This window comes from Vanessa atalanta, chromosome 2, assembly GCF_905147765.1.
Source record: "Vanessa atalanta chromosome 2, ilVanAtal1.2, whole genome shotgun sequence".
Classification (NCBI taxonomy): Eukaryota; Metazoa; Arthropoda; class Insecta; order Lepidoptera; family Nymphalidae; genus Vanessa; species Vanessa atalanta.
Window position 1 is genome coordinate 2,350,186 of NC_061872.1, and position 25,366 is coordinate 2,375,551.

The 25,366-nt window shown below is 35.3% G+C and overlaps 2 protein-coding genes across 3 annotated transcripts; one reads left to right on the forward strand and one right to left on the reverse strand.

Annotated features, from left to right (window-relative positions):
* LOC125073654 lies at nucleotides 1-11,658 on the forward strand. The gene is made up of 5 exons (XM_047684569.1): nucleotides 1-104; nucleotides 6,985-7,159; nucleotides 7,553-7,722; nucleotides 9,290-9,456; nucleotides 11,305-11,658. The coding sequence occupies exons 2-5, from the start codon at nucleotides 6,991-6,993 to the stop codon at nucleotides 11,498-11,500; spliced, it is 702 nt and encodes a 233-aa protein (XP_047540525.1). The 5' UTR covers nucleotides 1-104; nucleotides 6,985-6,990; the 3' UTR covers nucleotides 11,501-11,658.
* A 725-nt stretch (nucleotides 11,659-12,383) lies between these two features.
* Nucleotides 12,384-25,238, reverse strand: LOC125073645 (DNA topoisomerase 2-binding protein 1-B). 2 transcript variants are annotated; one of them, XM_047684554.1, is made up of 26 exons: nucleotides 25,016-25,238; nucleotides 24,638-24,789; nucleotides 24,072-24,204; nucleotides 23,612-23,719; nucleotides 23,046-23,183; nucleotides 21,784-21,905; nucleotides 21,103-21,278; nucleotides 20,678-20,775; nucleotides 20,183-20,302; nucleotides 19,742-19,966; nucleotides 19,110-19,302; nucleotides 18,749-18,874; nucleotides 18,417-18,589; nucleotides 18,155-18,327; nucleotides 17,842-18,041; nucleotides 17,366-17,542; nucleotides 16,976-17,095; nucleotides 16,437-16,580; nucleotides 15,892-16,043; nucleotides 15,189-15,290; nucleotides 14,868-14,918; nucleotides 14,036-14,210; nucleotides 13,692-13,831; nucleotides 13,363-13,563; nucleotides 13,057-13,280; nucleotides 12,384-12,634 (listed from the first exon to the last, which is right to left on the reverse strand). In XM_047684554.1, exons 1-26 carry the CDS (start codon nucleotides 25,103-25,105, stop codon nucleotides 12,439-12,441), a joined length of 3,909 nt encoding a protein of 1,302 aa, XP_047540510.1. In that variant the 5' UTR covers nucleotides 25,106-25,238; the 3' UTR covers nucleotides 12,384-12,438. The 2 variants fall into 2 exon arrangements, with proteins under 2 accessions (XP_047540510.1, XP_047540501.1); XM_047684545.1 differs by having other exon boundaries at nucleotides 16,437-16,589.
* Nucleotides 25,239-25,366: the final 128 nt, after the last annotated feature.

Sequence of the window (25,366 nt, forward strand, 5' to 3'; positions counted from 1 at the left end):
TTGTCTTCATATGCAAGTGTGTTAGCTGCTCATCGCTTTAGTGCCGGAAATAATTAATTCCCATTAAACATCGTAAATTTATCTTGCGTGTTCCCCTGTTCTAGGTGCGTATACATACATAAGTATATTAATATGATTTTGTTTTTTTTTTTTTCACTAATAATGAATTTTATTGTTAATTTATCTTCAAATACAATAATATAAGTTATTAATATTTGCTATTAAACAATTTATATATTATGTAAAAATATGTATATAGGCATGTTTACGTGTAGCTAAGTTATATAACTATAGAGATTTGTATTTTTTAACTTTTACTGCTCGGTGCTCCGTAATACGCACACTGTACGTAATGTGGTCTTGGATCACATGTTTTTGAATCCCTTTATTTGATATTTCTTTTATTTTATGTGGAAATGTTTAATTTTGATTATTTTTATTATAATTACATTTATAAGATGTATTTTATTTCATTTACATAAGAATTATTCTTAACACAGAGAACTTAAATACGTGCAACGTTATTCTGCATATTGTGAATTATTTTTAATAACTGTAATATACTATTGAACTGAATCTTGTTTAGAATCGTTGTGATTTGAAATTGGATGAAAATAAAATACGTCACAACAAACAAAAAACGAGTAGTTCCGTGGAACACCGGGTTGGAATTAAATTGCTTTGCTATAAATTATGTATTAAATAACTCACACAATGGAATAAATTAACAAAGTTTGAGAATATACAAATGACAAGAAATAACAAGTGCGAATCGGACTCGCGCACTAAGGGTTCCTTACCATTATCTATAAAAACGAGCAAAAATTATTTTTTGTTGAATGCCCCTTCAATATTTTTTTTCTGATTTTTAGTATTTCTTGTTATAGTAGCAAAAGAAACACATTATCTGTGAACATTTCAAGTAACTATCACGGTTCATGAGATACAGCCTGGTGACAGAGGGACATTTGTTATTAGAAAATCCCGCGTGAAATTAAACAAAAAAAAATGTTATATTAAACCGCATATCACAGAGAGATACAGAAAAAGACAAGCAAGACAAGCAAGTCAAGCAGACAAGGGAAAAATTGCTTTAATGGCTTAGCGCCTTTTCTTTACACGTGACGATTTCTCCCAGCTTACGAAACTGTAACAACTTCGTTTCAAAAAAATTAGTGTCACTTCTATCGTGTGTTGATGTCCAATGAACACACTTTTTAACTTATTGTCACGGCCTCTACGTTATAAAATTTAAACGGTAAACCTTTTTAGGACACACAATTGTCATTAGCCTGAAGTTTTTCGGTCGTGTTGGATTATCCGTCCCATCAGATTATGAGAGTAAGGCATTAAAGTGCACCTGTGTTAAACACACTTGTGCACTAATATGTCCTTGAGGTTGGCTGTCGTAGCCGAAATAATTCATCAAGACATCATAATTTTTCGTAGACTTTTCCCTCCAATGTTAACTTCAAGTCTGCGATGTTTGTTTGTCCGGAATAAATATTTTCTTATTCTATTTCTGGAAAATCCGTCTGTGATATTTTATTCTACCGAGAGACTGTACTTTATTTGCCAACGCTCTTATCACAGTCCTAGGCTATCTAATTCTTATTACGATCGGATCTCGTCGTGACGATCTGACCGATCCGTTACGAATATGGCCGTGCCAGTGGTTTCAGTGAGTAAGAATCTCACATAACCTAGTCCTGCGTGAAGAAAAAGCACAACAGACGCGTTCTACATTTAAAATATCAATACAGACAAACAATATTCAGCAAATATATACAAATTCTCGTACATACGCATTAAATTCAAACAAAAACCATTCGATAACAATTATTTCAATTTTAATTCAACACAAGAATCATTTGAACTGTCACCCGCCGGTCAATGAATTCAAATTGGTCACCTAAAAATAGTTTCATAGGCTCTTTGATGGATACTTTCGAGACGTTTACGATCACCACAAGTAAAAATAAAATTGTTTTCTTTATAATTTATTGTTCTATTTTTCGAAATTGCGGCATTATTATATTTCGAAATAAAATCAATTATTTAATTTAAGTTTCGAATGGTAATATTGTATTTAACGCTAAAGTATTCATTTTTTAAGTATATATAATAAATAATAGTGTAAAGATATCCGTGATATTAAAATTAGATTATTTTTATAGTCTAATTTGAAAATCACGACCATTCTCTAAAACTAACGTACTGTCAATCGCTGCAACGTTGCTTCTCAACGCGGAAGTATAACATTATCAACTTACTCTTAGCTTTTACGGGAATTAAACGACAAAATAAAAGAGTTGTTAGTCCGACCTGAAGATTACTAACCAGCATTGAGCCCAGTGGTTAGAACGCGTGCATCTTAACCGGTGATTTCGGGTTCAAACCCAGGCAAGCACGACTGACTTTTCATGTGCTTAATTTTTATTTATAATTCATCTCGTGCTCGGCGGTGAAGAAAAACATCGTGAGGAAACCTGCATGTGTCTAATTTCAACGAAATTCTGCCACATGTGTATTCCACCAACCCGCATTGGAGCAGCGTGGAATATACTCCACTTCAAACTTTCTCCTCAAAGGGAGAGGAGGCCTTTAGCCCAGCAGTAGGAAATTTGCAGGTTGCTAATGTAAAAAAGAAATGTAATGTATTGACGAACTAGTTGGTCCAAGACTTTCATAAGATATCCAAAAAGCTATAATAAAGCAACATGTCAGAATACAGAATAAACTAATAAATGTAATGGTTCTGGGCAAACAAGAGGTTTTTTAATATAAACAAATTATAAAATGATTTAATATAAAAATAAGCTCTTAATTTTTTTATTATTCAATCTCATAATCACCGCAGTGAGATTATGCACTTAATATTGTCCCTAATCTGTTAAATAAATATTATCATTGAGTGTTTGTCGAAAATTAAGAATTTTCTTACAAAGTTAGATGTTAAAATAATCCACGAAATAAATCGCTAGTTTACATGGTTGTAGGTCTTTATGCAAGCCCGTCTGGGTAGGTAACTCCCACTCATCAGATACAGTAATACTTAGAACTTTTGTGTACCGGTTTGAAGAGTGAATAAGGCAGTGTATCTAAAATATTTCCAACAGCGCCAATATATATGGGCGGTGGTGAACACTTACCATCAGTTCTTTCTTAAAGTCAATGATACTATAGTATCACCAATGATATTTTGCTACTCAGCAATGATGGAAAGCATGTTTTCCTAAATTCAAAATAGGGAATATCCGATCCAGGTCCGAGGTATAAATTTCCGAATCGGTGGTAGATTTTTGATTATCAATAAGAAAGTTTAACACTGAAATATTGAATAAATATTTTTGACTTTGATTTATGTAGTAGAATATTTACAAAGAAATGATCATCATTCAAATAGCCTTCCTACTAATACATATTAAACGGAAGAAGGCTTTTTTAAAGAAACTACTGATATCAATTGCATACGCAAGTCTTATCATTCTAGTCTTTACAATGAAAACGTTGTATTTGTTTTGTATCCAAGATAAATGAGATACCTTATCTCATAATTTGAACTTAAGATATTGCCCCCAAAGCATTATATAATTTTATCTCAGCAAGTTTTAGTCAAGGTAGAATTGATTATATCACCAGTTACAAGGTCGCTGATTAATTTATTGACAAGACAAATATTGGTATTTTGTTATGTTATCGACTAACTACAGAAACGCAAATAATTGAGAATAGTTTTCAAAGGTATCTTTATTACTTAGTTTGCAGATTCTATTGAAGGGAGTTCATGTACGTTCATGAATATTGGTACTATTCAAAAGTCAATAGAAGTTGTACTAGTAGAATTTAACAAGTAGAAGTAGTCACTAGTGGAATATAAGTACTCGTACTCTGAATGTCAAATGGAACCTCACGAAAACCTCAAGAAAAAATCTTGTCGTCTAATCTTTTAATATATCTACCTTAGAATCATCACAACTCATTCCATTTTTTTAAGCATTTCCTATTATATTTATTTAACTCCTAATTACTATAGTCTAGTCTAGTAGTTCCTGCCGTATAAAAGATTACGGAGTTATTCTTCCAAGAAATCAGTAAATTCGCAACGGCACTCAAAAACCTAAAACCTAAAGACTGATCACTCTTCTGTAGTTTTGAGTTGAAATAAAGTACAGATAAGTTTTTTTTATGAAATAGGTAAACCGTCAAATGTGCCACCTGATGTGATGTAGAAGTTTGGCGATTGAATATATGATGAGCGGGTGGACATTAACCTACCTAGACGGGCTTGCACAGTGCCCTACTACCGACGGATACATAATCCGTCACCCGTTGACTAAAATATATCACTGCAGTTTTATATGACACAGATTATTATATAATTATAAACATAATAGTTCAGTTCAATAGTAAGTAAAACTACAAACAACAGTATGTATATTATACCTTTATTATATTAGTAATTAAAACCTATATAATAATCGTATACAATTTTGTTTGAAAGAAATTTAGGAATATTTTGATATTTTCTGGAATGAGTGATTATTGTAAATACTCTATGGAAAACTAGGTGCGAGGCTAATAATGTATAGTCAGTGGTTTTTCACTGTATTTTTATTACGAAATACAGCTTGGTTAAGTTTCATTCACATTCTTTTGTAATAAAAATTAAAACAAATGTCTCATAAATAAACACAACGAAAAATTTCTCCGTCAAAATCAGCGTGAACGCGGGTATTTTTAGATTGATTAAGAAAAAAATTTAGACTGATTTAAATTTAGAAGCATTCCACAACGAGCCATACCGTACTTTGGATAAACTTTAATTTTGAATTGATATGGCGTATGATGATATTAAATCAAAGATGACCACTTCCCATTAGGTGGCCCATTTAACATTCGCTTCCTATAGCATAAAAATATTTTTGGCTGAAAAGTCCTTGATTTTATTTGAATTCAAAAATCTGTAATTTATCATTTAGATGGAATATTTCAATTCATTTCTTAATTTTTCCAAGTTATGTACATAATATGGTTTATGAGCTATGCCCACAGTTTGTAAGACATATTTTTTTAGTCGGCTTTCTCACATTTGGACCAAAAAGGTTTGATTCTTGGATATCCTTCAAACGTGATTACGATGATGATGTATCAAGTATAGATCTAGATATTTTGATTGAAAGATCATTTACCCTTAGATCCCTGAAAAAGTTTTTGTTTTTCTTTGAGTTTTCATTCGCCTGAAATCGAGTGAATTGTTTTTATAACATTGTAGGAAGTTGTCATACTGAGCGCAGTATATACAATCTGCTATGTTATTAATTCAAAAAGAAGAAAAGAAACGATTGAATACTCTGTTCTCTCTCACTGACAAAATGTTCGAATCTGAACAGTTACAATACAAACTTTCACGGTGATGGATCGTCCTGACATAATCACAATCATAATTTGAGCAACGCATATGTTCGTCTGTGTGTTAGTTTATGTACGTGTATATGTAATGCTTAATACATATATTGTAAATATGTTTGACCCTGTTTGATGTATGAAAGAACTGGTATTATACCACAACGACATAATAGCACATAGCATGACTGGCAGCGCAGTGTAATTAATGGTACCTACTCCTCAATTTCAATGAATTTATTGCCGATTGTAATTTATAATATCTTGTACTCGTATGTACAAAATGCACAAAAAACCGTCACAGTATGGCGTGCAGAAAGATTTCTAAGTGTGCGTGAGACGATTAAGCCGTAACGTAAAACGTAATTATTATATTTGTTAAGTGTACAAATAGCGAGTCATTGTAATAATAAAATATATTTTTAGAAAAAATACTCTTTAAAACAAACATTAGGATATTTTAAGACATAATGCGACAAAAAAAAACTCAATGTACACTGACTGCCAAGGCCGACACAATTGTATTGTATTTGCACTGACGTCTTTCTCCTTAATTGTCTACACAAAGTCAAGCTTTAATTCAACAATGAAACCAATAAAGAAAAAATTGCTAACTTCTCGATTATGTGTAGAAATAACAACCTTATAGTTTAAAGATTTAGAGCCAGTGTTGATTAAATATTTTTGAAGGCTTTATTATGTCATGTATAATGTATACATTATTAGGAAGATTGACAAGTTTAATGACCTTGTAATGAATAAGTGCTTACAACTAACAGATACTGACAGCCTAACGAAGATATATTTTTTGAATTAAATTCCTTGTTACGAAAAATATATCTTGATACAAATTATACCGTGTCTACATTTGTGATGTGATATCTGCACATTACGCTTATATAAACAATAGTAGCAACGAGAATTCGCTTCGTATCTCAATCGTGAAATGTTGACAACCGACTTACGGTGATACGCCATTTTGATACGGGTTTCCTATAAATCTTTTTTTATTTGACACACTGATATTTTAGGCACTGCTGTGTGTTTAGCATTCATTCTTAAATAAAAGCTTTAAAGTATTTTGAAGAAGGGAATACGTAGAATTTCATCCTTATTTTTTTATTAATTTACAAATATCAATTATTTTTGTAACTACCTAACAAAAATGTCGTTAAAGAATAATTCAATAATTATGTTGTAAACTATTATCGTACATAATATTATAAATGCGAAAGTGAGTTTGTTTGTTTGTTACGCTTCCATATATATTTCCATATATTTCAATAGCATCACAATGCTCTATATCGATTGACTTGACTATAGTCGTTGTATATATAAGCTTACGCAGTTACACGTACACAAGATTAAAAATTGACAAGCGGCAATTGGAATAAGCGCTCTTAGCTACTTAACCGATCACCGAGATGTTTTCCATATACGTAGTCCCATGACGCGCGTGCAGCCGCGAGATTCAACTACATATTGTACTGCATCATTGCATATGCTCTATTTTGTAATTGATAGATGACGTTGATTCGGATCCTCTATAATCAATTGATCAAACATGATAATTTTCAGATTCAAATGGGGTTTACAAGGAACTGGGATTCCTCGTGCCCACGAGTTTGGGACTCCTGGGAGACAGATGGTACCAAATGGGTGATACAGGACCTGGCACCAGAAGACGACAATACAGCTCTTGAAATACTTGTAAACCATCTTCTAACCGATGAAACGTTGTGCAACCTCAGTAGTACGGAGCATTTTCAGATAATTTGGAATCTTTACTTATTTCTGTACTAATATCCTTAATGCGAAAGTAACTCTGTCTATCTGTCTGTCTGTTACGCTTTCACTGCTAAACTACTGAATACATTTTTTAAACCCCAACGAAGCTACTAGGCTACATTTTTTCACCCTTCGAATATATAATATTGGGGATAAAGGGTTGCAGTTATTGGGTTTGAATCATGGCTTCGACAGACAATTCTTAATAATGTTGTTACGGTGACTTCTCTGAGTAAATTTGCGTTTAAGTCGCTAGTTTAGCAATTGGTGTCTTACCAGTCATATTAGTTTGCCGTCCTCTCGCATTACGAGGGTGAGAATGGAAATATTAAGCATCTAATTATGTCCCTGTTCTCAGATTTCTCAGAAGATGCAGAGAGTATTACCAGTATTGTTAAGCTTTGGAAGAAATTCCTGTCTCAGCGAATGAGCCTTGGCTGTTACACTGAAATCGAAGGAAAGAAAACTTTAGTCGCTCTAAACGTGTGCATCGTTGAAAGTGTCGAAGAAAAACTTCCAGCGGATGAGGTATTATTTTTGTTTTTTTTTTTTAGTTTCAATAAGCAAGCTTGTGATAAAGACCGGACTACGTGAAGCCCTACTCCCAATGACTAGAAGATAGCCTAGCAAAGTAACCCACTTTATACATGTTAGTTAATAATAAATAAAGGCAGGCATTTTAACTGGTGCTTCAAACGTATTTACTCTCGAAGCCGCATTCGCTTTTAGCTTGATGTTATTACAAAATCAAACGTTTATGGAAAGCATAACACGTAAGTAATTGAACCATCTCCAATATAATCTGATCTATTAAAACCTAAAATGAGTACTTGACATTTTTGGGATATATTTTTTATTTGATATATGTACGAGTACTTTTACTCTAAGGTAAGAAGTCCTTTTTTAATTTATATGAATATAAGAATCAGGGCTGTATAAGCCACATCGGAGGCCCTAGGCAATGCATGTTTGGTTGACCTTTTACATTTTTTAAGTTTTTAACATAAATTCTCATAGAACGCAATTTAGTTAATAAATATGATAATTTTTTTTTTTGAGAAAATAATATGTCATCGTCCTCTTCAAATAGCCGATACTGATCTTCGATTTTTTCATGATTCAATGTTTTTTAACAGTATTTGCCAATTTTTATGACGCTAGGGGCGCCCCGTCGATGTGGGGCCCCTAAGTTGCTAATAAATATAAAAACTCGCACGTTTTTATCTACTTTATTCGTATAAAATGGAAACTCAATCTAACGATTTTAGTTCACCTGCGCTTATAGTATGTGTGTAGAAGACATTTTTTGATGTATAACATATTTCTTCTGGTTTTCTTGCTTTCCATGGGAATGATTGCGTAGAAAGGATGGAAGTGTGTAACAGGAAACCGAGGAAGCGCGCGCTGTTTGATGTGATGATTGTGTTACATTTTCATTTCCTGAACCTGCACGTTTCAGATGAAAATCTGCCACATGCCACTGCTGAGTCTTTTATACATTTATTAAAAACTGATAGTGTCATCGAGTTTCTCTCGTATAAGATGTTAGGCAACCTATACTCTATTCCAACCATAACGGGAAAAAAGACAAATAAACAACATTTGACAACAAATTGACGCGATATCATTGGTCGAGACATTGATTTGCGAAAGAATTGCGTTTTGAACGTCGAGGAAGCTATTATCGAAATTTTGGAAGAAAAATTAAAGTGGAAATAAGTAGTTAAGTGCAATAGTCTTGAGTATACATTTATAAATAAAGATATATTAATGATAACTCTGAGTAACGCACAATATCTGTATTATTATCAAATCGCATGAAATATATAAATCTAAGGTTTGTTTATCTTTTTTCCTACTTCCATTGGATTAGGTTATGTGTCATTTATAATCCCTCACAACGATCTCGGTACCCCTTACCACGCGTATGCCATTTTATGATGAGAGGTTAAGTAGTTAAGACGTAAAAGCTGAACAAAGAAACACACTATTGCATTTATAATTTTAATTGGGGTAGAGCAACTTTTCACAAATAAATCAATTTTAATTAATTTTAGAGGTTATTTAAAATATATATTATTATTGATTGTTTCAGGTACAAGGCGTCGCGTGGAAAAACGTTTTCAATGCGCTGGAATACGTAGAATCCAAATGCAATACCTTCGAGTATCTCGGCGTGGATAGATTATTGTACGCACTCGGTCTAGTAGTGAAGCCTGAATTTAGAGGGCACAAATTAGGTAGCAAAATTTTAGCAGCTAGGTAAGCTAATCGAAAGTTATACAATTATTTAGCCTAATATTTTACATTTACACGGAGCAGGTATCCGTATTTCTGTATGAATATTTTTTATAGCCAGTTTCAATTACTTTACTAGCTTCCAAAAAAATTTTCTACCGCTGCGCAATTTTTTTCATAATTATCATTTATTTACAACGCTGTCATTTCATCGCTCTAATCAAATAGGAGAATTTGACTTAAAGAATTTCATTAAAAATGAATTTAAAAAAACGTAGACTAGCTTACTAAATAGGAGATCTTATATTTTTATTCTATAGTTAAATGCTCTCATATACCGGAGACCGGTAGGAGTTCGGACGTAGACTCAGCGATTTTGCAATACTTTACAATAACAGGCTAACTACGGGATTGTAAATACTGGTAATTTTCAAATTTCAGACTGCTAACTCATTATTGACCCAACCTATTGTTAACCTTATAATCTTGTGATTAGATATAGATAATATATACGAAAAGGTCATACTACTACGTCAATTATAATCAATACAGATAATGAACTTTTGTTTGTGCGTCAATAACGTGAAAACTACTGACCTTATCGGTTTGAGACTATTAGGTATATACAAATACAAATTAATTGCATTGTACGTAAAACGTATTAGGATGTAATTGTTTTTAATGATTCCCCATCTTTATTACCCAAACTTATAGCTTCCTATTTACCCAAACTAATAGCTTCAATAACACAATTTAGTATTTAATAAGTCAATAACACATATTTTTGAATATTAGTTTTGATTAATAAGCAAGTATATCATTTTTTATCTTCATCATCATCATCATCCTCCTGCCCTTATCCCAATTTTACTTGGGGTCGGCGCAGCATGTCTTCTTCTTCCATACTTCTCTGTCAGACGTCATCTCACAAGTAACATTCTTTCTAACCATATCGTCTTTCACACAATCCATCCATCGTTTCTTGGGTCGTCCCCTACCTCTATATCCATCCACATCCATACTCAAAACCTTTCTCACAACATTGTCCTCATTCCTCCGCATAACATGCCCATACCAAGACAGCCGGTTTCCAGATAGCTTCTCGGTTACCGGTGCCACTTTCAAACTTCCTCTTATGTACTCATTCCTTACTCTATCCATTCGCGTAACACCACACATTGCTCTCAGCATTCTCATCTCTGCCACATGCAATTGTCTTTCAGTCATCCCTTTTATAGCCCAACACTCTGATCCATATAGAATAGCAGGTCTGATCATGGTCTTATAGATCTTCCCCTTAAGTCTAAGGGGAATACGGGGGTCACAAATTGTTCCCGTAACCTGCCGCCATTTCATCCACCCTGTGTTAATCCTGTGCTTTACCGTTCGATCTATTTCGCCATCGCCTTGAATGAGTGAACCGAGATACCGGAAGTCGGAGCAGACTGGAAGGGCTACGCCATCAAGCGCTTATAATATTATATAAAATTATCAATATTTTTAAAGACATAGACAATTTCCTACTTTTTACTAATAGCTCGGAAGATTGTTTCGTTATCAGAAGCAATAAAAGTTTCGTCCATAACAAGCTTTGCAAAAGAAAGTTAATTAAAATTGAAATTATTAATTTTAGTCTATGGTTTGTGTTTTTATGTTTAAATTATAGCACTCAAAAAAAAATTTAAACGTACTCAATAGAATACGTACAATTTACTAAATAATTACAATTATCATATAATGTTTCTGTAACAAAAATAATGGCGCCATACTAGTCGAATGGTTTGAGTCATTCCCCTGTATTTAAGTCGCTTTAAAATTAAAATTTCATTTCATGGTCCCATTATAATATATAATAATTATCGTTTTCCTCAGGGAACCTCTATCTAAATCTCAAGGTCTAAAAGCAACCTCCACACTGTTTACCGGACCAGCTTCACAGAAGTCAGCAGCAAGGAGTGGGTTCGAGACAATGGTGACCATATCGTTGAAAGAACTCGCAGAACAAGGGTTGAACTACCCGCCAGATGAAAATAGAACTATCAAATTGATGTACAAAAAATATATATGATTAACCATTCATTTCATATAGTCAATTGCATTGTATTTTCTAATTTAAATATTGTTATTTTTTGTCTATTATACCTTTTACAATATTTTATACTCAAAAATACAACAAAAAGTAATTGTTTCTTTCCGGAAAAGGCTGTATAATTTTATTTATGAATAAAGAGAGATGAATAATGAGATATATTTGATTTTAAATCAAATTTATCTCATTATTGATTGTTATCAATATTATTTTTTGTTTTTTTTTTTTCATATCAACGCAATTATTTTATTTTTAGAGGTCTAAAATCATATCCTACTAAGATCTACTTTTGCACATCAAAATAATATGCTTTTATTTTAGCACTTTTTTATTTTAATATACCGTATTTATTTTAACTTATATTAATACTTTCTCAACTATAAAAAAAGTGAAATCTGATTACATACATGTTAACCGACTTCAAAAGAGGAGGTTCTCAACTCATTTGTATTTTTCATTATTGTTTGTTCAGAACCAGGCGCCACGCATTTATTAAGTACTTCAACTTAACACTTACCTATAGATTAAAAAATAAACCTTAGTGTTCTCAATTTATTTTATTTATTTATGAATTCATAATTTAGCTGCTTTTTATAATTTTTTCCTTAACAGTGAGGGTAATATTTTTTATAGAAGATAAATATTTATTAAAAGATTTTTCATAGAGAATAAATAATGTAGCAACATCGCGATGCTTTATATAGATTGGCTTGACTATAGTATTTGTGATTATACATAAATACGCAGTTACGAATAAACTAAAAGATGATAGAAGAAATTAACAAACGGCAATAGGAATAAGCGCTCTTAAGACCATGAAGAGGGGATCGGTAACCATAAATATAAATAAAACACATTTAATAATAGACATTTTATTATACACATTATTGTCAACACTAAAATAAGCTACAACTGTGTTATTTAGGTCTATATTCCGGTATGCAATGTTCAACTGGATTTGGGGGCACCTCATCAGTCAGATAGGAACTAAGAAGCACTGGGGGGCAGACCGGTATACGTTTAGATACGAGCCATGCTGCGTCTCTATCGGACAGCGGGTATCGCTTTATGTCAGCGAAGCATACAGTTATGTTGTCGTTAGTATAAGGAGGTCTGAAATAAAAATTAGGATACATGAGAATTTTTTTTTTAATATATCACTTGAAGGCCCTGTCCGTTGGTTGACGATTATAATAGTATTCAACAATATAGAATAAAAAACGACAGGTGTCGCTATATAATATGTATCAAATAACACACAATAAAATAAATTTTAAAAAATTGAGAAATTAATAAAATATTACTAATAATCCTGTATAAATAAAAGAAAAAGTCTATATATATATATAGAGAGGATGAGAAGGAAAGTCCCCCTAGAGGGGTTTTGCCCCCTAACATGAGGGCTTTTTTCCTTGCACTTCGTTCCAAAAATATTTGATGTAAGTATATCGATATCGATATCGTAGCCAAATCTAAACTTCAATCGATCACATCTTACGAGTACTTCATAGCTTGATATAATACACAGCACTCACTCGTCGTCGACGGCCTCCCCGCCGCCCGCGAGCAGCAGGCGCGCCAGCAGGCGGCGGCGCGGCGCGGGCACGTGCAGCAGCGCGCGCGTGCCGGCGAAGGGCGCGGCCGCCCCGCGCGCGCGCGCCGCCCGCCAGCGGTGCGCCGCGCGCGCCAGCGCCCGCTCCGCGCCCGACAGCGCCGGCAGCGCGCCCGCGCGCGGGTTGCCCCACTCGTACTCGTCCTCCTGGGCGGCCACAGACGCGAATAAGTGTATCCGGTGAACACATTTACAAATCATATCAATACTCGTTCGTCATTCGACTCACTTCTAGGAACTTCCCCGCCTGTCGACTCCTAGCCGCGTAGGCGGGGTGCAGCACCCACTTCCCGGCCGCCACCGACCCCAGCATCTTCTCGCTCCTGCCGGGTGCGGAACAGAGCAGATGTGTCGCTTCTAAGTCTAACTCGGCGCCGTCGCAGACCTCGCCACCTAAGTATTGAATGATTTCGACGATCTCCTCGCGATTCTGTAAATAAATATTAGTGACAGGAATGAGCAACTTACTATACATAAAATATTTCACATGAGTTAGACCTACTTTTACACCATCTGCAACATATAGTTATGATATCCCTTAGAGTTTTGAATACTCACGTCAACGTTGGAAGACAGCATAAATTTCTTGACATGCGGGGCGTTGTCCTGCGCTTGAGGCGCGGGTGGAGTGGAGTCGTCCCAGCCCACTGTGTTCGGTTGGGACTCTGGGCCCGCCTCCGCTTCTACAGCAGCTGGTTCTTTTGGAACACATATTCACACTTACATTCATACTTCTGGTTATCTGGATCACGAAGTATGAATAATAAAGCAAATCAACTAGTATCCAATGTAACTATGTATTTTTTTGTATATTGTAGCATTATCAGTTTTAAAAGAAAACCATACATGCATTTACTACATGTATGGTTGTGCTTATATGTCTTGAATAATATATGCTCTACCAGGATTCGACGCGATGGAGTCTCGTGTTCTCTTGCGCTGTGAGCTGAGCCTGCCGGCGAGCGCTGCGTTCAGCCGCTGCAGCTGCACGTCCACGCCGGCGACCAGCGCGCCCGCAGCGCTGGACGCGGCCTTTGCGTTGTCGGTGGCCTCGCTCGCGTTAAGACTGCTTGCGGTCTACGGTTATAAATAAAGTAGAAGATTTTCATGAAAAATGAATGGCCATATCTTAACTATTTAGAGTTTATTACATCTCGAAGTCCCTTGCAATTTATTTATATATAATATTTGCTCATACCGTCAAGATTAAGCTCGTGCAAAGAGTTCAAATTTATCCCTTCTCATTATACATTCATATATATCCATACCATTACTTAGCAATTTTTAAGCTCATTACATGACGACACTAGCCCAAGAGGTCTTATACTGTAAAGGGACAAGAACTAAGTAAATTGTAGTTCCTATAGCTTGCAGTAATATTAGAAATGTATTTTTATCAGTTTAGCAAGCACAACATACAAATAGGCCATCCGATTGAAAATGGTCACCCTTCTTAGCCCCATAGAGATTTTTAATCATTCCTTACATTGCCAATGTATTGTTGGCGCATTAGTAATGTAAGTCTTGGAAATAATTATGTTCATCCTGTCATTAAATTGGCTGACCCACTCTTCAAACCGGTACACAACTATACAAAACAATAATAATAATTATTATTATTGCTGTTTGGCGGTAGAATTTATGATGACCTAGTACCCAGTTGGGTAACTGGGTAAAGCACAAGTAAATATATTGTTATCATACACTACTAAGTTAGTAAAATTATGAACCTACTTGATCTATAGATAGTTTCGCTATCTTCGACGGTGGAGTATCGGCTTGGTCCTAGAAAAAAAAAAAATAATAACAATTTTATTGGACTTTTTGGTGGAATTACTTTAGTTGGATCTCCAAGTCCATTATATATAAATGTCTAGATATTTATAAAATAAATGATGTACAGATTTAGTCCCATTCAAAGAACTTTCATTTTAATCACACATTACAGGATCATTTCTTATATTACTAAATTTCTATGTTCGAAATATACACTGATATTCAGTCTAGTCGATTTTGTATATATACATGTATAGAATATATGAATAGATATCTCACATGCAGCTGCAACTTCCTGGGCACGGCGGGCAGATCTGTCGGAGGTGTGGCCGCACCCGACGCGAACTGCGACAGGAAACGGTTGCGGATCTCCGACAGGGGCTGAGATGGGAATTGCATTACTGCACACGACTTCAATACAGCAAAAAAGCGTTAGGCTTTTTTATAAAATTCTATAAAAATATGGGAGCTTCGAACTATGTTCATATTCGTTGATTTTGATAAATAATATGGCTATGTATGCATATCGATGAAGAATATATTTTTTAATATAAAATTTTGTACTGTATAATTTCGACGGAAATTAACCAAATGTCAAAGATAACAAGTTCACTAACCAACGCAAAAACCTAAATATTCTTTCCTCAGAGCTTAGTTTATCAAGATTTAGACCACCAGGACTCACATACAAATTCTAAATGTAGAGTTCATCAGTCATTTAACCATACTAGCTACCCTTTTAGATTAAAGAATAATAATAAGGAAAAAGAAAAAAAAACCGGCTAGAAAAATTTTAATTCTTTTTCTCTTCTATAATTTATTATATATATAAATCACTCTGTCTGTTCATGAAAACGGCATAAAAATACGTTGAGTATTTTAAAAAATCCATGCACACAGACACAGACTACTATATACTTTGTAAGATATATACCACGACTTCAATGATAAGTACAAAAACTTGTATATAAACCACACTCACGGTTTGCTTGTCTCTTGTGGGCTGTTGTTGCTTAGTTGGTAAATCGTTGACGACTTTCCAGAGACGTTTCCTCGCTTCGGGAGAGAGTCTCCCCGAGCCGGGTCGCAAGGCCGCTCCAAACGCACTGTCAGGCGTGTCTGGGTTTTTATCGACTGCGTAACATAATTAATTAGTAACACCTCATTATTATTCCATTGCTAATAAAAAATCTTTTTTTTTATATATAAAAAATATGAAATATTTTCTTCGCTCGAGTTGTATGAAAACTTCAAAAAAAATATTGAATAGGCAATTAGTAACAAAATAAATTGTATTATTTCGAATATAAGAAATATAAATTAAATGAAAACAAAACGAAATGAAAACATGAAAGTTCTAAAAATATAAATACTTTGTTTGACACCTCTTAAGTACTCAAAAGATCAGCATGATCGCACACACATTGTCAGGGGAACAAATAAGGTCATGGAGTACATAACACCTCCCCTGCGGCGAAGCTTCATATATAAACCAAGCATTTAATGAAAAAAATAAATTCAACTTACAAGGATCAACTGGTGTCCGTATGGGGTCCGAGGGCATCTCGCCTCGTCTCACAGCTTGCAGTCTCCTCCGGGTTGTGGGACTCAAGCCCATTAGATTGGGGGTCGACAATGCGTCTTCTAGCGGCGGTGTTCGGACGTCGCCTGCTAAAATGTCTATTACAATTAGTATTCATCATTATTTTAACTAGTAGAATAAATGCAAAAATTGCTGTCTAGACATTACTTTGGCGGCAAGTGTTTTGTTACTTATATGTGGTCATCTAGGAACCTGAGTGGGTACCAAATACTCATCAGCTTCGTTGCAATGAGAATGATGAGCGAGCCAGTGTATTGACATACTCAATAGTGCATTGATATTTTAAGAGTTGGTTTATAATTCTTGCAGTACACGACAGTAACGTCTGCAGTGAAACTTTACATTAAAAAAAAGTACAATACACAATTACAATTGGTACATAATTACTCAATAATTTTGAAATCACAAGGAGATACTTAAATTTTATTTATGTCTTTAGATAAACTCCAGGATTATAACCAACCTTGTTTCTCCCCTTTGAGTTCCTGCACTCGTTTAGGAGTTTCTTGCGAGTCGCAACCCAATAGACCTTGCCGAGCCATTGCTATGTAGCGGGAAGCTGGCGACATGTCTGGATCGCTTTCTGCAAAATAGAAATTACACTCAACAGATACTTTACTACAGATATTACTTAATAAATTACTTCAATTTAATTCTGTAACTTGAACTAATTATTTGTTTATTTATAAAAAACCTACTTGAACTAAGATTTTTTTAAGTTTGATTTGTAGTATATATATAAAACCGTTTAGACTGTTCGTTATCTAATTAGAGTTAGCAAAAAAGTTGTAATAACTAAGTTTTTTATTAACGTCTGTTAGGAATATTATCTTAAAATTAGAACAAGACATACCATTACCAGTGTTACCCTTCGGGGTCTGTTCCCTACTCGCCGCGGAGCCGCGTCGAGGCGCGCCGGCGGCCGGAGGAAGCATAGCGTTTTCCTTGTCTGTCTGCGCTACGCTTTGTAATGGCAGCTCGGGTTCCGGTTGGTCGTTTTTGTTTTGTGGCGGTTCCGGTGACGGTGGCGCTGAAATGATGAAAGTTATCTCTAATTATATATAATGTTTGTATAAACGAAATTATCTTATAACAATATGAATATGAATATTTTATCTACTACCATTTCAGAATGTTTTTTTAGTCTTGTATTTTTATGTTTCCGTGTAAATGGTATAATTTACCCTATACAAAACAAATTTATTAATTTGCATAAAAAAAATAACCTTTATTTTAATTTGAAGATAATAACTATAAACGATTAAAAGGCTCGTGATCTATTCGTGAGGTAAATATTCTCCCAGCAGCCGAGAGCCGCCCTCCACGCACCTCTGGTGTCGCCCACCAGGTAGTCCCGCTCGCTGACGCGGCGGCCCTCGCGCGCGCACTGCAGCAGCCAGGCGGCGGTGACGGCCGGCAGCGACCACTTCACCGCCCCCAGGTACTTGTCGCCCGACGCCGACGGGCAGATCAGGTGCGTGGACGCCAGGGCGTTCGCCGTGTTACGGCGGCAGAAGCGCAGCTGGGTACTATTGAGTGATAAAATATGTCAAGACACTTTTTTTTATCTATGCCTTACAGGACAAAGGCTGTGATTTCAATACTTAAATTCACCTTTATATACAACGAAAACTAAACTTACGTAGCCCCTAGCAATTTTGCCAATTCATCCAAGAACGCTCTTTCGACACCACTGTAGGTGCTCAGACTGGCCACGACGCCCTCTAAAGGCCCCGCCCCTTTCCATTGAGGCAATTTCACAGGACGATGGTAGTACTGTATGGGGAGCAACTCTTGTTGGGAGAGACAGTCTTTCTGTAACAAATATTATAAATTTACTAATTAAGGCTATGAAAAAACAACAATAAGGGCAAAAAAAGGGAATGACTGCGAAGGGAACTCACGATCCAGAAGACGGTGACGAGTTGCAGCGCGGAGTCCTGGTCCCAGTCGAGCGGCACGAGCGCGTGCGCCGCGCCCGCGCCCGCCGCCGCCAGCGCGCCGCCCGCCGCCGACACCTCCGCGCCGATCTCGCAGATCGCCTCCTCGTCCAGCCCGTGCACCTCGATCTTTATGCCTGCCAGCGGCCGAGTAGTGAGTCGGTGTTAAAGTGACGAGTGAGAATCATCATACAATATTAAAATATCATTGATAACCGTTTTTTATTGCTTTCATGCGAAGTTTCGATCCGTGATGTAATTAACTTTTTACCGGATTACCGGAGCCGAGTACTGACCTCTGAATATCTGTTCAACTTCTTCCGTTGGCTCATCGACCGTATCCTCGGTAATATTTGGTTCTTGCTGGAGAACTTGTTGGGGAATCGGTTCTGGTGTGTTTTCTTGCGGTTCGGGTACTATTTCTGAAAAGATTATAATAACACATTTAAAACAATAGCTGTACAGTTTTTATCTAAAATTTTATGCAACTCAGAAACATGTGATGGAAGTGTAACAATTTTGCAAACAGAAACGTTGCATCCAAATCCGACCAAGAAAATTTATTCTCACCATTAGAAGATCCACTACAATAATTTGTCTAATTTGAATATAGTTATTGTGTTTTAGATAATTTTTAAATAATATAGTAAGTCTCACGGCTCAAGTAATGGTTGACAAGCTCATCCTGAGGCTCTGCGGGCTGAGGGAGCTCCGGTACAGGCGGAGGGAGTTCCAACGGACCCCGACGGAGCAACTGCAAGTTGCGCTTGCTCATCGGAGACGCAGCCTCGATGTGAGGCTTGCGGGCGCTCGACTTCACTGGCGTCATTGGATGAGATTCAATGAGGTACTGGGGGAGATAACAAGATATTCAATCAATAAATATATGTACCTTATTTTTTTCTTAAATTGTAATAAGCATTTTTAAATATACACTTAAATAATTACACTGCAGCATACAGCTACGTTTTCTACCAACAAGTTGTTTTCATGGACGTTTCGTGAGCACGATTTATTGGCGGTATCTCATCAGATATTCTGGCGCCAAACAGCAATACTTAGAGTTACTGTGTTCCGGTTTGAAGGACGAGTGAGCCAGTGTAACTACAGACATAAGGGACATACCATCTCAGTTCCCGAGGTCGATGGCGCACTGGCGATGTAAGGAGAGATTAATATTTCCCACAGCGCTAATGTCTATGGGTGGGGGTGACCACTCACCGTTAGGTGGCACATTTGTTGTAAGTCCGCACATAAAAAATACAATTAGTCGACGAAACCCGGGTCACCTCGGCCTCGTCGAGCGGGCGGGCGGCGCGCACGGAGCGCAGCAGCCACAGCGCCGACAGCACGGGCACGGCGGGCAGCGCGGCGCGCGCGGCGGGCGCGGCGGCGCGCGTGCTGAGCGCGTGCGTCACGCGCTCGTGCGGCGCGTCGTAGCGCACGCCGCCGCAGCGCGACACGGCCGCCAGCGCGCGCTCGCGCGGCACGCCCTCCAGCCCCGACACCCAGATCTGAGCACGCGTGTTCACTTTGTTATGTACTTAGTTTTGTTCGATTTTATACTATATCATGTTCTCATAATTAAGCGATAAAAGAATCGATGAGCAAGCGACGAATTCATCATTACGGTCAATAAACACATTTTTTTATTGGGGTTCCTGGGATCCGACATGTTATATTGTTGGCAGGGTTTAAGCAGTGATACTTTAAATTAGTAAGATACTCACACAGAATCCATCGAAGATAGGTCCGGCCTTCTTGATGCAGCTCATATCGAAATTCTCGAACTCGGCTATTATTTCCTTGTCGAATGACGTGTCGTGTGATTTTCTACCCTCTTGAGATAACTGCGAATCGAACAAAATTAAGGAAAATTGTCACATTTAATCACAATTTATATAAAATAAAATTTCGGGTTTGCAATTATAGTGTATACAGACACTGGAAGAGCATTTGTCTGTCTATATAATTAGGTATATAACGACAACATATTTTACAGTTAAATAATTAACATTTTATTTTTTAAATTACAACTAACAATGCTTTTAATAAAACACTACGTTCCGCCCGCATGTGAGGAGGGATGGGAGGGGTTAAAAACCTTGTCTTTTTCTGTCAAATATTATGTCGATAGTTTGAGTAGTTAAGACGTAAAAGCGAAACAAATAAACAAACTCAATTTCACATTTCTAATATCGCTACGAGGACTATAAAATATGTACCTTCATTCGACCGGATATTGTAGACATGTCGACCGCTCTACTCTCGTCCACAAAATTACTCGGTGGCTTCACATTCGTTATACGAGAAAAGTTCAGACCTGTAAGAATGAACTAAAGTTTCAATAACTTTTCAACTAAATGGTGAAGGCCACTTTTAAGAGGAATTAGCAGAGTTTCTTCCACCACACTTTGTCGCTTCCTGAGGCATTCGCCTACCCCTTCGATCTTTCACTCTTCACTTATAAATTATTATAATAAAATATTCCTAACGTCTTCCTCCATCAAAAACGAACATAAAATGAACGATTTCCCTTCCGCAAGTATTTTCCGAACAATCTGTTTAAAAGCGGGCACAGTGGAGCCCACTGGGCGCTAAGGTGTGTAATTATCGTCGGGGGTGGCGGTGGTTAGCGGCGCGCACTCACTGATGTCGGGCGCGCGGTGCTCGGCGAGCGGGCTGGAGGTGGCGGCGGCGGCCACGCGGTAGCGCGCCAGCGCCTCGCACGCGCCGCGCGCCGCGCTCGCGCGCACCCACGCCGGCACCACGCACGCCTTGCCGTACTCCACCGCCGCCTTGTACTTCTCGCTGCCTATGCCGTCCCTGCCGACCGCGCATCTCACGATGTATCCGTGCTTACGGCACCCGGTGGGTGATCAGACGCGTAATGCACGAATTTATGACAGTCGATACAAATACGAGTGAACGAGATATTTTTTTATGAACCACACATTGTAATGTCATCGACATTATAAGCAAATTAAAATTCACTGACTCATTAGAGCGACAGAAACAAAATAAAGTATGTCAGTTCATATTCTAAAATGTACCTGTACCTTAAAAAACCTAAAATGTACCTTACTGTACAGTTTACAAAACAATTATTGAATTATTTTAAAGTAAAAAAACTTGAATATTTCTACATTATAAAAATACTACTTTTTGAATTTATGCTATAATGTGCATTGGAAATATAAGGAATAGGTAAGATTTCTTACGGCACATATATTTATACCTAGTTTTGATCATTTATCAGTTTGTCCATCTGTCTGACAACCAATGATACAACAAAATAAAAAAAACATACTGATATTCGTGCATAACTCACTTAGTAAGGACTACAACATCGGTCGTCTCGCTCTGGAACGCTCCCGAGAACACTCCACCATTCTCATTCACGAGCTTCATTATTAGCTGCTTCTCCTTCTTGGCAATACCTGACGTTGTAATCTAGAATAGAAAAAACAATATATGTTATATAAAGAATACAATTACATTATTATTTACAAATTAATATGATACTAAATTTATTACTGTTACTAGCCATTAACTTTTTAAGGTAAAAAGAAAGGGGGTAAGAGTCAACTGAATTAAAAAATGTCATTTTTAATTAGATTTTGTTTTAGTTTTTCAAAAAATTTAATGCTTAGAAATGTATTTCAAGGTCAGAGTCGTTTTAGATTTGAAATAAAGTAAGAGTTTCTTTGAAAGATATATAAAATTTTATTTATTCAAAACTTTAGTATTATACAATATGTCATATGTCTTGAAAATGCCACTTCATTATTGAAACATACAATGTTTCTTTTTATTAATGATGGAATAAAAATCTATTCATATAAATGAAATTGTGAGTGTGTTTCTATGACTTATCACTGAAAATAACTATCTTTTTACAAGTTTATAAGGCTATTTGCGACGATCCAAATCAAAAGTAACGACCTAATTTTTATTTAAGCCTAAAAATGCTGCTATCTAAAAATTTTAATATGTAAGATACATATTTTTATCTTGCAATTTATATAAAATTTAGTTAAAAAATTACTTAAAACCAATAAAATATATCATTCCTTAGCATTCTTTACCCATTCACTTAATAATATTTTCTCCTCACTAGTGTAACTAAAATGTCATGTTAATTCGTGGTCAAAGTTGTTTATTTATCTTTTCTCCTATTCCCATTGGAATAAAGTATACAAACAATTCCACAGGGATCTGTCATAGTATCACATAATCTTTTCAAACCATAGGACACATAACGAAAAATAAAGATATCATTGTTATTAATAATGGATCAGCAAAGGATGCCATTCTGAAAGTTACCAAAAATGTTATTAGAATTTTGGTAGTAAAATTAAATTGTATATAAGTATTTAAGCAAAATACTGTTTATAAATAAATGTATATTAATCAAGATGTGTTTGTAGATCATATAGCAGAACTAGAAAATCTGCATGGAATACATTATTCTATAGTTTTTTATCTGTATTCCTAATTCCATGGAATATTATATATATATATAACTATAATATAATAGTATAAGTATAATAACTCAGTGATACATTATTTGGTAAAATGAAGAATACATACCTGTAAATTAGCAAATGCAGGAAGTTTATATTGATGGAACTCAGATGAATTTCCATTGACATTAAGACGCAACGAGGCTTCCCAGACAGCATCCACCCATTTCTCACACATAACTGGTATATTTCTTTCAACTGATTTCTGAAAAGAAACATTATTTAAATAGAAAATTTACCTGTCTTATATATATTGTTTCCCATTGAGAAATGGTAATGACCAGTGGCTCTATAAGACAACTGGATTATTAAAACAAAACATTAATAAATGTGTCTTCTTAGTTGAATTAAAAATAACTTGCCTATGTTGCCCTGGTTATATCATTCAAATTATTAAAACGGTTGACCTGCAGAAGCATCACGTGATAGAACAGGTAGATCTTAATCAAAGGTGCATTTGTAATTTATATGTACTATTTGGTAATGAAGAACTTCATAAGTAAATTCCATCAACCATATTCGACAAGCTTGATTGAATAAGCTCTAAATCTTTTCCTATCCCTTATTTGTTATAATAATATTTATATTCAGATTAAGGTCAAATTATGCTCACAAATAATTAAGAGAACATACTATATATTTGTCTGATAAGACCGTGTCAGAAACTAGATGCGTTGTATCTTCTGTCAACACGGTGCTATATAATCCACCCATCCATTGGACTTTTTGTTTGATTTTTTCCTGTAAAATAATAATTTATTATTTTTATTTAGCAATAATTATAACTAATATGGAGTGCATTGAGAGCAGACACAATCTTATTAAATTCATAGTAAAACAAAAAACAAAACATATTGTTCATGTTTAACTATTATCTCTACTAATACTATAAATTCGAAAGTAACTCTTGCTCTTTCATTGTTAAACTGCATATTCGAATTTGATGATATTTGCTGTGAAGCAAGCTTGAAACCTAAGGAAGGACATATGCTGCTTTTTTATGCTTAACATCTGACGACCAATCCTTAAATCCCAAGCAAAGCCATGAGCAACAACTGGCATAGTATACAAAAGAAGGATGATAATTTCTAACCTTTTGTTCTTTTGATAGTCCACTCGCTGAAACAACTAGTCCTCTCATAGCTATTGTGTATACAGGTTCAGGGCCTGAAGGGATAGGACTGCCTTCCATCAGGCAGCATGATAGACAACGCGGACCAACCAGTCTATATTGGAGGAAATATTATATACAACATTACATGGATTACAGATTCATTTAAGAATAATTGAAAAATAATATTAAGCCTAATTTAATACATTTAATTTAATATACATTTTTATGTTTTAATAAATAATGTTTTATTTTTATGAGAATATGTTGAAATTACTAAATGTGATTAGAGAATAACACTTACACAAATGTATAAAGATGGCAACAGTTAAAGTACTTATAGGAAGGATATATATATTATTTAGTCATAAACACAATAACAATAACATACATTAAAACTTAGTATCTAACTCAAACTACATAAATATTACATTAGCAATGAACAATATGAGAAAAAGTCTTTTATAGTTATAATATTAGAACTTTAAATTAGACAAATGGTAAATGTTACAATGAAATTATCTTCACAATCATTCATTGTTACTTACAAGCACTTGGTAGTCTTTAATTTTTCGAAAATCTCTCCTTCGAACTTCGATAATACGAATACATCTCTTTTAGTCAGATTGTCATATTTCCTCCATAAGGCCTCTTGTACCCATTTTGCTTTTATTCCACCGCCGCTATGCTGTTCACAGGCCTAATAAAATAAATTACAATTTAAATAAGGAAATGTCATACTACATTCTATAGCAGCTTTATTTTATTTACTAGGCATGTGATAGGTTCATAATCGTTTCATGTGCAAAATTTTTATTTAAAAATAAAATCTGTTGTTAATATTTTAAAAATATCATAGACATATGACGACATGAACTTGGGTTACGACACAGTTTATTCTTAAGGTTATTTAAAAGAGAAATTACGGTAAAAGCCAATTGCATTTCTTCAGAACATTCATTTTCACTATTACAGTCTTCTGGTATGATAAACGTAACATTTATGTCCTCGTTCATTTTGTTCACTCAGTTTGTGTCATACAGATTTTTAAACTATTTAACGTGAAAATACATTATAGAAGTCATTACAATCACGTACAAGAACGCATTTTTTCTCTACGATAATTCTATCTATATTGCGCGCGGTTTGTTTACAACTGTCATTTGTTTTATAAAAGTTGAAACCAGGATCCACAGACTGAATAGAACCAATAAATATTACAAGATACAGAATACAGAAAAGAATATTTATTTATACAGATAAAATATTTGGAAGCC